Genomic DNA, 15,492 nt, shown 5'->3' on the forward strand with positions numbered 1-15,492 from the left:
CTTTTTGTGCAGCAGAAAGATATAACCCAAGACGCTCCAGAAAGTCAACTGAGTTATGATGTAAAGAATGGATGTGAGGGAGGCCAATTACTCCTCACCCAGGTACTGGAAAATAAGGAATGGACAAAGAACACTACTGATCAGTAGGAGATCTGGAAAGGATGGGATCAATCGAATTTGATTGGATGGGGTGCTTAATGATGACTCCCCAATTTTAAAACCAAGTGGCTAGAAAAATGGTGGTCTTTCTGTGGGAAATAATGATTTAGGAAGAGAGATAGTATGCTTATTTTAAATAGGTTGAATTGGAAGACGTTCCAATTCAAAAGATAGTCCAAACAATAGGACTTTCATGAGGAAATATCCAAAAGCTGTTCAAAGGCCAGAGATAGTATTCATAAAAGAAGAAAGGGCTGAAAATAATAGTCAAAAGTTGTCCACATGGAGATAAAGCCATGTGCGGTTGTCTATGCTGAGGGATAACATGGTGACAAATGGATGGTGACTAAGGGCAGACTTTTGAGGAAATACAGCAGGAGAAGAAGACCCATCCAGAGAGACAGAAAGGACATAAGGCAAGAGACGTAGAATATGTAGAACTTCAGGGGTAAATGGAAGACAGGCAGAATTGGTAAAATGCAGCAGACCTGTCAATGAGGATGTGGATGCAGGGCCTGTGTTTGGTGACAAAGGATCAATTCTTCTGGGCAGGCTTTCCACCTTCTCCCTCCTGCCCCACTCCAGGCCATCTGGGACTTTACTTTCTCTCTTGCTGCTTAACCTGATCAGAGATAGCATTGATAATGGGTTAGCCACCAGTTTACCCTTTAGATCAAATGTTCTCTAAAAGCAAGGACTGTGGGACATCATCCCACAAGGTGATACAGGATAGGGATTCGGGGAAAAATTAACATGCTCGCGGACGGAGCAGTGTCAGGAGAGTCAAACTGTAAGGTATTATGGAACAGGAAGATGGTAGGAAATGAAAGAAGCACCTGATCAGAGAAGGCAGGCAGGGAGTTATTAGAAGATTCCATTGAGAGAGAAGCAGAAAGAATACAATGTTTAATTATATGGTAAGAGAGAGTTGTCCATGTCCCTAAAGTGCAGTGAAAGCCAATGGAAAGGAGGGGATGACGATGCAAGAAGAGGCGATGGTTAACTACTGATGCAGTGAGTCTGAGAAAGGACTGGTAAACACAAAGGTGGGGTTAACCACTGACTGAGGGCAGGGTATGAGAGAAGGTGCAGAGAAATGTAGAGGTGAGAGGTAGGCATAGTGAACGGAATGGACTATGAAAAAAGGAAGCCACAGCCTAATGGGAAACAAACAAGAAACCCCACCAACCTTGAAGTTCCGATACTGCCATTTTATCAATTGTGTGACCTGTGGCAAGTGACTTAACATTTTTTTAATGCCTCAACTTCCCTTTTGGTAAAAATGGGGGAGCTAACTTCCAACTCCAAAACCAGGTGCCATTGTCCCACTTACTTGCAAGTGCCTTCTTAGATGTTTCTCTGTTTTTGTTTTAACGTTTCCCTTTCTGGGCAGAGGAGCTTGAAGATGGGCTGGATCTTATTAGCAAAGCAGGAGGGTGGGTCATCTGTGTACGGAGACAGTGATGTCATAAGCCTGAGAGATCACGAAGAGGTTTTAGCAGTGCTGGGCATAGGCTAGAGAAATTAACACAACGTGAATAAAGATTTGCAGGCACCAGTGAGGACCCAAGGGAGATTAGGGAGCAGGGAGGCCTGATAGAAGAGGAATCAGGCCCCTAGCTGCAAAAGTGTGGGGAGGTGTGCTACAAACTTCGTTTTATTTTTATTTATTTTTTGAGACAGGATCTCGCTCTGTTACCCAGGCTGGAGTGTAGTCGCGTGATCTCGGCTCATTGCAGCCTCGACCTCCCAGGCTCAAGCGATCCTCCCACCTCAGCCTCCGGAGTAGCTGGGACAACAGGCCCGCGTCACCATGCCCGACTAATTTTTGTATATTTAGTAGAGACGCGTTTTCGCTATGTTGCCCAGGCTGGTCTCGAACTCCTAGGCTCAAAAGATCCTCCCGCCTCGGCCTCTTAAAGTGCTGGGATTATAAGCATTAGCCACTGCGCCCGGCACAAGCTTCGTGTCTGAACCTGGCTCACCGGTGGGCGTTGAGCGGAGCCCACCCTGGAATCCACTTATCTCGGGAGGTTTGGGGATGGGCTTCAGCGAGTTCGGAGGCCCCAGAAATCGCCCAGATGCACTAATTTCCAGAAGGCTTGCAAGGGGGTCTCAACACAAAGATTAGGAAGCTGTAACCAGAGTTTGGTAAGCCCACCGGGAACGCGAGCCGCCTCCCAGCCTTGCGCCCTGACGCGCTCTAGCAGTGCTGCAGAAACTTCAGGAACTTCGTTTTCATCTCTTCCCCAACGCACGACCTCGGGCTTTTTCTTTTTGTAAACTGCCAAGTGTGGAGAGGCCCCGCCCTTCCGCGCCCAGCCGCGGGGCCGCCCCTGCCTCCTCCCCGGTACTCCTTCCCGGACGGCGCTGGAAGCCCTGGCGGCGGCGGCCCATGGGGCCCTTGGCGCTGCCCGCCTGGCTGCAGCCCAGGTAGGGCGCTCGGCCGAATCCCGAGGGGAGGGGGCGCGGGTGGAGGGCTTGGGGGCGGGAGCTCCCCTCTGCGGCGGGCGGGCGGGCGGCACCGGTCAGCAAGGCGCAGCGCTACCATGCCCAGGCACCCCTTGGAGCTCATGCAGGTATTTGCTAACTTACCCCTCTTGACCACCCTAGGAAGCAGGCTCTGTTATTTTCTCCATTTTACAGTTGAAGAAATGGGAAGGACAGCTGCATGGCTACCCCTGCCCTTGTGAGCCCTTTGCTAGTACTTCCCTCCCCCACCAGGAGCCTTCTCTTGACTTTCTCAGACGCAGAGTTGCGGGGTGATTTTTAGATCTAACAGCCGTGGAAACACCTATCACACATATAGATTTCAGGGCCTAGTTCCGGGGGGGGAACAGATTCAGTCATATAGCGGTAGGGCCTGGGGGTGCATATGTTTAACCCACAAGCCAGGTAATTCTGATACAAGCTGAAGGAGGATTTCCTCTTCCCAAACCCTTTAGCAGTTCCTGCCTTTATGTGTGTGTGTGTAGGGGGGGGTGTCCCCAAATAAAATCATTCTGCCTCCCAGCTTATTTTCCTTGTTTCTAGGAGGTTTCACATCTTCAAGGAGGAGTAAATCTTGACCACACTGGCAGGGCCACTCCCATCACTCTTCTGAACTCCCAGGGAACATTTCAAACAAGTGCTTTTCCTAACTCCCTCAAACCATGTATCTGTCAATCTTCTTAGTCATCTGCCCAGCAACTCACAACACATTGTTAAACCCAGCTTGACTTCCCTTTTCTGGTATGAGCAACTAAACTGCTTTCGATGTGTATCTGATGAAGGAAACTATCTACCCTTGCAAAATGTTAATAGGCAGTGGCAAGATGTTAATACTAACCTCAATCACATAATGTGTTCAAAAGTCAGGTGTGTCCAATTACTGAATTACCCAACATTTGGATTGCTCCCATCCCTACCCCCCTTCAGAACTAAAACACTGTGTCTCAAGTTCCGCACTTAGCAAGCTGAGCTACTGGAACACATAGTGACATGTCAACCACTCTGCACACATGGATTTTTTGTTGTTGTTGTTTTGTTTTTTATTTATTTTTGAGAACAGAGTCTTGATCTGTCGCCCAGGCTGGAGTGCAGTGGCACTGTCTCGGTTCATTGCAGCCTCTGCCTCCCAGGTTCAAGTGATTGTCCTGCCTCAGCCTCCCGAGTAGCTAGGTAGCTGGGATTACAGGCATACACTACCACATCCGGCTTTTTTTATTTTTTATTTTTTTGTAAGTTGCCATGTTGGCCAGGCTGGTCTTGAACTTCTGGCCTCAAGTGATCCAACCCGCCTTGGCCTCCCAAAGTGCTGGGATTACATGCGTGAGCCACCGCACCCAGCCTGTTTTGTTTTTTTAAAGAATATTCAAAGTCGCCTTCGCAGTGGTGTCTTTTATTCCTTGGTGAGCAGCAAGATTAGAACTTTATCAAAGATGAAAGCAGATTTTGAAAAAGCACTATATTTGGTTTTAAGCAAACTCACTATACAGATGGTCCATGACTCACAATTTTTTAAACTTTGTGATGGTGTGAAAATGATATGTATTCATTAGAAACCGTACTTCAAATTTTGGATTTTAATCTTTCCCCAGGCTAGCGATGTGCAGGTATGATGCCCTTTCATGATGCTGGGCCGCAGCATCAGGCCACAGCTCCCAGTTGGCCGCATGATCAGGAAGGTAAACAACCAGTACTCCACAGTGCACTGTGTTGCCAGATGATTCCGCCCAACTGTAAGCTAATGTAGGTGTTCTGAGCAAGTTTAAGGTAGACTAGGCTAAGCTGTGATGTTCTGTAGATCAGTTGTATTACATGCATTTTCAACTTATGATATTTTCAGTTTATGATATTTTCAGCTGATGGGGTGTACCAGGACGTAACTTCATCATAAGTGAAGAAGCATCTGTACTTACTTTAGCAGGTAGTGTAGGCTATGGCTCCCTTCAAAATCTGGTATGTACTTGGGGGTAACCAGATAAAAGACTGATATGGAACAGTTTTCTTTTGCTTTCTCAGGTTGGCCAGTACATTAAAGGATATGTGTACAGTGATGAAAGGATGATTATAAAGAAGTGTTTAATGGTATTTTCCTGTATTTATAGGTATAGGAAGAATGCATATCTTTTCATCTATTACTTAATCCAGTTCTGTGGCCACTCTTGGATATTTACAAATATGACAGTCAGATTCTTTTCATTTGGAAAAGGTAAAACTCCAAAACAGTTTTTTTATTTTTACTTTTTAATCCTTGTTTTCACCTCACCCTGCTTATATTAAATTTCTACACACCTCAACCTTCTAACATCCTTCTCTAAAATTTGTATTTTTCAGCAACCGTGTTTATTGCAAAACCTTCTTGGGGAAGGGGGAAGGTGGGATAAGTAAGGGAAAGGGATTTGGCTTCCCCCTGAGTAGGCAGTTTGCCTGAAAAAAGAGATGGATGGCACTGGGGTGGTATCATTTCATTGTTCCTTTTCCATTCTGTACCAAACCTTAGCAGATTTCTAGTGTTTTGAGGAAATCTTAGCATAACATTTTATGCAGAGAAATCAGGAATGAATCAAATTCTTCCAGTGTTTGTATTATTCCCCAGGTTTGAAGTAACTGGAGGCTACTAGTAAGTGAAATACAAATTTTATATTCCCCAAGCCTCTATTTGGTCCCTTTAAGAAGTAATATGTAAATGACATACTCTGTAGAGGGCTAACCACTTATATAGGAGTCAGCATTAATGGTTTAAGTCATAAACTTCCTCTAGTTTCCTGAAAAGTAAAGTCACTGTTGGGTGACTAAATGACTATCAAAATAACATTCTCTTCATGTTCCATCCGCACGTGGGTAAGTGTCCTCACAGTTTACAACTGTTGAATGACTTGACAATCTAAGCAACTGCTGGCTTCAGCTAAAAACAAATGTTTAGAATGTAGCTGGGAAAAGTCATGCTGTGCTCATCATTTCAGACGTGTGTATCGTAAGGAAGTTATTCTACTTGCAAGGTCCCATAAGCTATTTTATGTTGCTTTTTCTTACTGAAAATCTACAGATATATTCTCGCCTTTGTTAAGGACCTCCAAAGATATAACCTAAAGCTTGAGTTTCAACTACAAATGTTGAGAGTTTTCAAGCACAGAAAAACACAGGTGATGGGAAAACTTGGTTTATGTTTTTATTAAAAAGCCATCACTTCTAGCCCTTTGAGGTTTGCTGAGGCAGTGCAGGCATATTACATGTCATTGGCAACACAAGCCATGGACTGTCTTATGCTGTCTCACCTTTCCAGTGAGAAAAGTTGCCTTAGCGAGTATTTCTTTTTCTTTTCTTTCTTTTCTTTTTTTTTTCTTTTGAGATGGAGTTTCCCTCTTGTCGCGCAGGCCGGAGTGCAATGGTACGATGTCACCTCACTGCAACCTCTGTCTGCCAGGTTCAAGTGATTCTCCTGCCTCAGCTCCCTGAGTAGCTGGGATTACAGGTGCCTGCCACCATGGCTGGCTAATTTTTGTATTTTCAGTAGACACGGGTTTTCACCACATTGGCCAGGCTGGTATTGAACTCCTGACCTAAGGTGATCCGCCCACCTCAGCCTCCCAAAGTGCTGGGATTACGGGCGTGAGCCACTGTGCCTGGCTCGGCGCATTTCTTTCTCAGTTATTATCCTGCCATTACAATTGTAGAAGCTACTTATTATTAAAGAAACACAACCGATTCATTCAGGAGACAGACTGAAAACAACTAAGTGTGGCTTCAGTACAATTTTTGAATCAATGTATAAATTATGTAAGTAGCTCAACAGAAACCTGAAACCCTGAACATGTTAGACCTGCTGCCTTCTTCCTTCACAGAGCTGTGTAATTCATAATGCTCTGGTACAGCAAGTGCAGGGCAGTGGATAAGAGCATGGACTGTGTGCTTCAGGAACCATCTCTGAAATGGGGATGATTATAATAGTGTCCATCTTGTGGAGCTGCTGAGAAGAGAAAACCTTACTGCTCAATAAATTATTATTGTGTGAAACATCACTGGGCAGTAAAGAGAGCAAAATCTTCCCTACGAGTTCCTAAACATGGCAGGATTTCATTTTAAAACTTAAAGCAACACATTTATTCTGTGTGGAGGAACATTTGTTTCCCTTCCATTTCAGCTGCAAGTGCACAGTATTTCATTTGAACCCTCTGCAATGCAAACCCCAAAAGTCCTGATCAGAGGCCCAAGTTCCAGTGTTTAACAAAATCCAGAAAAGCACTAACCAAATATGTATAGAAACAAAATCCTAGATACATATGTTATTTGATATCATGGCATTATTAGTGTCATTTCCATAAAGTTTCTTCAAAATCATTTTTTTCTCATCTTTGTCATTTTCTTGTCAAAGAAGCTGTGAGCACATAGTGTCTTTAACAAGCTCACTTCTATTTACATTTGAGGTGGTCTAGATTCTAGGAGGTTACTCTTATGTGGGGATTGCTTTATAATCTTATAAGTGGGGAATAAACGCTACATGTATGTTTGGCCATGAAATCTTTCTCAAGTTTCGATTTCTTTTTGGAACAGGAACAATTAAAATACACTACAGTATGAAGTGCGTTTTTTCTTTGCATTGTATTGTTAATAACTTAGTAGCCTACTTAAGGAATTTTTCACATGTACAATGAAAAAGGAAGTGAATAATCTCCATTTGATTTCAAAGTGCTGCATAAATTTGGGTTATAATCCAGTTTTTTCTTACTATATCTGCATTTTTAACCCACGGGACACAGATTCAATGGTTGACACTTTTTATGCTATTGGACTTGTGATGCGACTTTGCCAATCTGTATCTCTCCTGGAACTGCTGCACATATATGTTGGCATTGAGTCAAACCATCTTCTCCCAAGGTTTTTGCAGGTAGGTTTGAATCACATTATTATTATAGAATCTGTTTCATATTTGCATTTTTTCTATTTACAGCTTCTCTTGACTTTATGGCAGTTAGAAAGCCAACCCTTGTCTTAGGTCACTGATAAGGAGAATTAATTTCATGGAAGGACAACCTTATTGTAAAACTGCCCAATTAGAATAACCAGTTGGAAACATTGAGGGCAGTGATGCTTGCTGATCTTGCAGCACTGCGTTGGTCCTATCCTGGAAGGAGATTTCGCAGCCACTTGCTCCCCTCACTATGTCACTGCCTGGGGTAGTAGAAGACAATGATAAGGCATAGGACTGGAGACTTAAGTTTGAAGCCTGGCTTTTCTGCTTACCACTATGGGATCATACCACCCACAACCATTGGGCTGTTGAGGGAAAGGACACCACAAATAATACCTGGCAAAGAGTAGATGATTAAAAAACAAAAAGCTTCCTTCATCTACATCCAGAAAATAGAGTACTCCTAGGCCATTTCTTGCTCATTCCCTCTTTTTTACTAAACATCAATGGAAAGAAGAGATCATTTGTGTTTATCTAGTACAGCATCTAAGCATAGACTTGGGGAACACACAGACCTGGATTCAAATCCCAGTTCTACTTTGCACTAGTTGTATACATTTAAACAAGCCATTTAATCATTCTGAACTTCATTTTCTCATGTGATATGAAAATAACATGTATCTTATGAAGTAATTGAGAAAATGGATAAGTTCCTGGCACTTAGTTAAGAATACAATACTCGGTAGCTATTATTACTATTTTTTTTAACTATTCTTTTTTCCCTCTTCCATGCCTCTAGCCCTAGATTACCATGTTCTTTGTAAAGACAGGTTGAAGGAAGATGGGAAATTTACTAGTAGTGACTCCATGTAGAAAATCATTGCTGGATAAAGGCAAAAAAATAAAAATAAAGATTTTCTGTAGACTTTATATAGTTCATATAGTTGTCCCTTTCTTATGGGACAGTAAAGATTAGGCAACTATAAGAACACACGTTTAAAGTCTACAGAAATAGGTATCCACATGAGTATAATTTTAGGTATCCTCAAAATAAATTTGAAAAATTGATAATTTTGACAATTTCACATTGTAAAAATAATGAAAATGTCAGAATTTTATGTTGTTGCCAGCACCTAGCAAAGTGCTTAGAATGTAAATGTACACTTTAAATTTTTGTTAAATGAAAGAGTGGCATAGATCCTTATATTAAAATTTGTCTAAAATATCATGAAAGCTTAAAAGATATATATAGTATAATCCCAAGGAGCCTTTTAAGAACTGAGCATTACAAGTTTATGGAATATTTTAAATTTTGCTTATTAAGTAACAGTAGGGAAATAGTATCCATTAGGATAAAGACATTTAAAATGTTGAAATATCAAATGTAAAATAAAAGTTAGGGTAATGGTGTATAAACTAATAACGTAGTAGTCAGTTAACTAGCTAAGACCTAGATGGAATTCCCTTTAATATAGTTCCTTACAAAATAAATGGGGATACAGATCTGTCCCAACAGCACCATAGTACCTGGGAGCAAGATTTATTGGTGTTTATTACTTATTTACAATGTGGTGTACTTTGAAACAACCAAAATCCATATAGTACCAGCATCCCATAATGCTAATCTTGGAAAATAGAATTAACAACTAACGTTAAATAAAAGTTGTGTTCTATTACCTGGAATGATTTTGCTTGGACTATGACTAAATTCATCTAAAATCTCAGTTACGTTTTCTATTGGTATTTTTTAAAGGACTTTTTACTTTTTTAGGCTAAGTGGCTGCTATTAGTTTCATGGTAAACATTTTCAAAATTAAGAGTAGTGTTATTTAATTATTGCCAGTGTAAAGAATGTACCTAGAGGGAATAGATAATTTTGTAAGGAAGAAAACTCACTGAGCACCTTGAATGTGCCTAGACAATGTGCACATATGTGCTTTACAAAATTAGGCTTGTTTAGTAATAGAAATCATTATATAACTTAGAAACCTGATTTCTTGGAGTTCCAGGAATTTCAGAATATACACCTGAGTTTAACCACTGCTAATTAAAACTTTAATGGCTTACAGAAATATAACTGTAATCAAAGAACCAAATCTTGGTTTGGCAATTTAAACATAGTGGCAAATATACATTGACACCTTTTATTCAAAGGCGAGTTTGCAAAATCTGATGTTAGCGGAGTACAAATGATTTTTAAGTCTTCAGTTACTGGGAGAGATAAGTCAGAGATCACTGTGTTAGGGAAGAAAATTATTCTCATCCTGAGCTGAGTATTATCAATTTTTGTTGTGATTGTTTGGCTTCCTCTTTTTATCTCTTTTGAGATTTTATTTGGCCCCTATTTCTTTTATTAATTTATCATCCTTTTTGTGGTTCCCACAGTGGAAATGGTGTTGGATAAAGGTTCAGAAACATGCCGTTGTGCCCAAAGTTTCATTTTCTCCCTCCTTCCTATATTAGAGTTATTTAGACAATTAGAATTACCTCATTATGGGATGGCACTGAGGCCCCTGCTTTAAAATAATGAAACAAAACTCTCAGATTGTGTAATCATTCTTGGTTTTCCTGTTTCCCCATTTTTAAATGAAGAAACTGTAGTTAAGAGAGTGGCTGCTTTTAAGTAAGCTAAAAAACCATGTCAATACAGTTGTGATGTGATTTTGATAATACTTTCAAGAGATTGTTAAGTGGGCCAGGCGCAGTGGCTCACGCCTGTAATCCCAGCACTTTGGGAGGCCAAGGCGGTCGGATCACGAGGTCAAGAGATCGAGACCATCCTGGCCAACATGGTGAAACCCTGTCTCTACTAAAAATACAAAAAAATTAGCTAGACGTGGTGGCGCACGCCTGTGATCCCAGCTACTCGGGAGGCTGAGGCAGGAGAATCACTTGAACCCTGGAGGCAGAGGTTACAGCGAGCCAAGATCGTGCCACTGCACTTCAGCCTGTGTGACGGAGCAAGACTCTGTCTCAAAAAAAAAAAAAAAAAAAAAAAAAAGATTGTTAAGTGACAGCTGAATTCTTCCTGGGGGGAGCTGGTCCTCCACAATATCTAGAGAACTAATTCCAACCAATAGTAGGAACTGATTAGCTAGTTGAGCAACTGGCATTACACATATTAAGTAGTGGTGGTGTGTCCACAGGGGATAGGTTTGTTTTTGTTCTGCGTTTCTGTTTCTTGTGCTTTTGTTTCTTGTGCATTTATTTTTAATTTTTTAAATTATACTTTAAGTTCTAGGGTACATGTGCACAGTGTGCAGGTTTGTTACATGTGTATACATGTGCCATGTTGGTTTGCTGCACCCATTAACTCATCATTTATATTAGGTATATCTCCTAATGCTATTCCTCCCCCCTCCCCCGACCCCACAACTGGCCCTGGTGTGTGATGTTCCCCATCCTGTGTTCAAGTGTTCTCATTGTTCAGTTCCCACCTAGGTGTTCAGAACATGTGGTGTTTGGTTTTCTGTCCTTGCAATAGTTTGCTCAGAATGATGGTTTCCAGCTTCATCCATGTTCCCGCAAAGGACATGAACTCATCATTTTTTATGGCTGCATAGTATTCCATGGTGTATATGTGCCACATTTTCTTAATCCAGTCTATCACTGATGGGCATTTGGGTTGGTTCCAAGTCTTTGCTATTGTGAATAGTGCCGCAATAAACATACATGTGCATGTGTCTTTATAGTAGCATGATTTATAATCCTTTGGGTATATACCCAGTAATGGGATGGCTGGGTCAAGTGGTATTTCTATTTCTAGATCCTTGAGGAATCGCCACACTGTCTTCCACAATGGTTGAACTAGTTTACAGTCCCACCAACAGTGTAAAAGTGTTCCTATTTCTCCACATCCTCTCTAGCACCTGTCATTTCCTGACTTTTTAATGATCACTATTCTAACTGGTGTGAGATGGTATCTCATTGTGGTTTTGATTTGCATTTCTCTGATGGCCAGTGATGATGAGCATTTTTTCATGTGTCTGTTGGCTGCATAAATGTGTTCTTTTGAGAAGTATCCACTCATATCCTTCACCTACTTTTTGATGGGGTTGTTTGATTTTTTTTTCCTGTAAATTTGTTCTTTGTAGATTCTGGGTATTAGCCCTTTGTCAGATGGGTAGATAGTAAAAATTTTCTCCCATTCTGTAGGTTGCCTGTTCACTCTGACGGTAGTTTCTTTTGCTGTGCAGAAGCTCTTTAGTTTAATTAGATCCCATTTGTCTATTTTGGCTTTTGTTGCCATTGCTTTTGGCGTTTTAGTCATGAAGTCCTTGCCCATGCCTATGTCCTGAATGGTATTGCCTAGGTTTTCTTCTAGGGTTTTTATGGTTTTAGGTCATACGTTTCAGTCTTTAATACATCGTGAATTAATTTTTGTATAAAGTGTAAGGAAGGGATCCAGTTTCAGCTACTTATGGCTAGCCAGTTTTCCCAGCACCATTTATTAAATAGGGAATCCTTTCCCCATTTCTTGTTTTTGTCAGGTTTGTCAAAGATCAGATGGTTGTAGATGTGTGGTATTACTTCTGAGGGCTCTGTTCTGTTCCATTGGTCTATATCTCTGTTTTGGTACCAGTACCATGCTGTTTTGGTTACTGTAGCCTTGTAGTATAGTTTGAAGTCAGGTAGCATGATGCCTCCAGCTTTGTTCTTTTGGCTTAGGATTGTCTTGGCAATGCGAGCTCTTTTTTTGGTTCCATATGAACTTTAAAGTAGTTTTTTCCAATTCTGTGAAGAAAGTCATTGGTAGCTTGATGGGGATGGCATTGAATCTATAAATTACCTTGGGCAGTATGGCCATTTTCATGATATTGATTCTTCCTATCCATGAGCATGGAATGTTCTTCCATTTGTTTGTGTCCTCTTTTATTTCGTTGAGCAGTGGTTTGTAGTTCTCCTTGAAGAGGTCCTTCACATCCCTTGTAAGTTGGATTCCTAGGTATTTTATTCTCTTTGAAGCAATTGTGAATGGGAGTTCACTCACGATTTGGCTCTCTGTTTGTCTGTTATTGGTGTATAAGAATGCTTGTGATTTTTGTACATTGATTTTGTATCCTGAGACTTTGCTGAAGTTGCTTATCAGCTTAAGGAGATTTTGGGCTGAGACAATGGGATTTTCTAGATATACAATCATGTCATCTGCAAACAGGGACAATTTGACTTCCTCTTTTCCTAATTGAATACCCTTTATTTCTTTCTCCTTCCTGATTGCCCTGGCCAGAACTTCCACCACTATGTCGAATAGGAGTGGTGAGAGACGGCATCCCTGTCTTGTGCCAGTTTTCATAGGGAATGCTTCCAGTTTCTGCCCATTCAGTATGATAATTGGCTGTGGGCTTGTCATAGATAGCTCTTATTATTTTGAGATACGTCCCATCGATACCTAATTTATTGAGAATTTTTAGCATGAAGGGCTGTTGAATTTTGTCAAAGGCCTTTTCTGCGTCTATTGAGATAATCATGTGGTTTTTGTCTTTGGTTCTCTTTATATGATGGATTACGTTTATTCATTTGTGTATGTTGAACCAGCCTTGCATCCCAGGGATGAAGCCAACTTGATCATGGGGGATAAGCTTTTTGATGTGCTGCTGGATTCGGTTTGCCCTGTGCATTTTTAAATGTTTTACACACACATCTTTATTTTGACACCTAGGGAGAAACCATTATGAATTTCTAAAATTACATATGAAAGGAAAGGAAAAAACCCATTGACTAAAAGAAATAATCATTTAACTGACATATTTTACTTTTTATACACTTAGAGGAAAAGGGCAAAACCACAGCGTAGCTATTTATAGACTTCCAATTTTTGAAATAATTACACGACAATAAAAATCATATAAGAAAATATAGTAAACTTTGATACTTTTACTTTTTAAAATGCAAAGTTAAAATGGTCCAAAAGAAGCATAAAAGAAATGATAATATAAATCAAAACTAGGTATCTCTCTTCTCCAATCCCCTCCTCCGAAATGAGCTTGCATACTTTATTAGCTTAGAAAAAAATGTTGAATTGGAAAACTAGTTGATTTCCGTAAATTTAATCAAAACAACTTGACTTTTATAGTACAGAAACACTGTCAACCCTGAAATGTTGATTTTGAGGGGCTTTGTTCAGTTTGCTTGTACAGAAGCCTGAGAGGGAGATTTTTATTCATACTGCTTTAGGATGTTTCAACTCAAGAAGAGGGGAAAATAGCCAACACTAACCTTTGTGTCATAACATTAGACTGATATCCCCTATAGGAAACCCGATTACTCCATCACTTTTTGAGAAATGCTTTAAATGCCAATATTTCATTTGTAATTGAATTAAAATGATTCAATTACACATCCTTCCCTCTGTGTCATAACAAACACTCCTGCACTATTAATTTTACATTTTTACTCAATTTTTAAAATTTCTCAACCAAAACACTAAAAACTAATACTCCTAAATTATTGTGCTTACAGAGATTCCATTTATGAACCCAAATCACATAAACTGTTTCTGTATTTGCCAGTAACACTTCTATTTCTGATGAGGGCAAGCAGGGATCTGTTTGTCAAAAATCCCTCTAAAGATTTCACGGTCACATACTCTTAAGAGAACAAATATGAAGGAATTCCCAAAGGAATTCCTTTTTGCCTTTTAGGCAAAAAGCCAGATTTTACCCTAATTTATTTTTAGCTATGAAGCAGGTGCTTATTTGCATTGCTAGACTAAATAATCTGACTTTATTAAAATCACATTTTTGAGCTTGGAATAGGCTTATATTGTTAGAGAAGAAACTACCAAAGATAGTGTTGAGTTGTAACATTCTCAAAATTTTGAAGCCTCCTGAGGGTGAATTACATGTCCAGTTCACTCTGTAGGTAAGATTTTAGAATCTTCCTGTTTTTCACATTTGATCCATGTGTGATAAGTATAAAGCTATCTTTCTAGTGTAATTTTACAGATGCTGAGATTGAATTTTTTTAATTCACAGATAGTCATTATCTACATAGAAAAATGTTTTCCTGTAAATACACTGTAAATCACTACATTAAAGTATATTTAAATATTTATTTTCCTAATCATAGCTTACATTTATTTGGGCGTTTATGTGTGTCAAACACTTTTCTTAGTTCTTTACATGTATTAACTTATTTAATCTTTACAACAACCTTTTCCTGTATATAATAATTACTGTGTAACAATAGATGCTAATTATTATCTCTGGTATAATTACTTAACACAGAAGTAAATTATGCAAGGTCACATAGGTTTTGTATATTGTAGCAGACATTTAAGCTCTTTGGCTCTTGAGCTCTCAACTATTATGCTACATTTGTTTAGTGTTCCACCAAGTATAATATAAATATCATGAAGGCAGGGGCTTGGTCTTGTTCACAGCTATATCCCCTGGGACCCAGAACAGTGCACTCAATAATTATCTATTGAATGATGAATAAATAAAGAAACAAATATAATTATTTAAATGCATTTTTCTTATAGAAGCATGTAATTGGTAGTTTTTGAATATATAAAGATAGATTTCTGAAGTTCTCAGAAAAGTTCAGAGGATTGAGAGTTTAGATTTCCATTTTAGTAAAATAGTAGTCTTTTAGACTAAAACTAATTTTAAGATTCTAGAAATTTTCCCTGTAGTTAAAGTATCATTTTTACCCTCCCATAGCTTATAAATCAAGTGCTACCTGCCATTTGTAAAGTAACAACTTAGTTTCAATTTTTGCTCAACCTGGAGTTTAGGATTCCCAAATAGAACATAAAAATGCCCAGCATTTTTATTATATAGTTATCACACTTTTGAGTAGATGACATTATCACTATGTTTAATTTAACCCAAGTTGTAGGATATTTACTATACCTTTTACTCTACCTGTTTGAGTTGTACTAAATAAGACCATTCTCTAGTAATTTGTCATATTTTCACAGGATTTGTTAAAAATGA

The 15,492-nt window shown here is 39.5% G+C and overlaps 1 protein-coding gene across 3 annotated transcripts in view; it reads left to right on the forward strand.

Moving 5' to 3' along the window:
• The first annotated feature begins 2,476 nt into the window (after positions 1 to 2,476).
• HACD4 (3-hydroxyacyl-CoA dehydratase 4) overlaps positions 2,477 to 15,492 on the forward strand; it is a 28,030-nt gene continuing 15,014 nt past the window's right edge. For 2 of the 3 annotated variants that reach the window (XR_008509613.2, XM_054519810.2), the window contains exons 1-3: positions 2,477 to 2,592; positions 4,749 to 4,852; positions 7,401 to 7,528. Coding sequence is in view for 2 of the 3 variants with exons in the window: in XM_054519810.2 (XP_054375785.1) it covers positions 2,555 to 2,592; positions 4,749 to 4,852; positions 7,401 to 7,528 (270 nt within the window). In the remaining variant the exon portion in view is untranslated. Of the gene's footprint in view, positions 2,593 to 2,647; positions 2,739 to 4,748; positions 4,853 to 7,400; positions 7,529 to 15,492 lie in introns of those variants that run through there. The other variant, XM_063714189.1, reaches the window with a different exon arrangement.

This window comes from Pongo abelii, chromosome 13, assembly GCF_028885655.2.
Source record: "Pongo abelii isolate AG06213 chromosome 13, NHGRI_mPonAbe1-v2.0_pri, whole genome shotgun sequence".
Taxonomy (NCBI): domain Eukaryota; kingdom Metazoa; phylum Chordata; class Mammalia; order Primates; family Hominidae; genus Pongo; species Pongo abelii.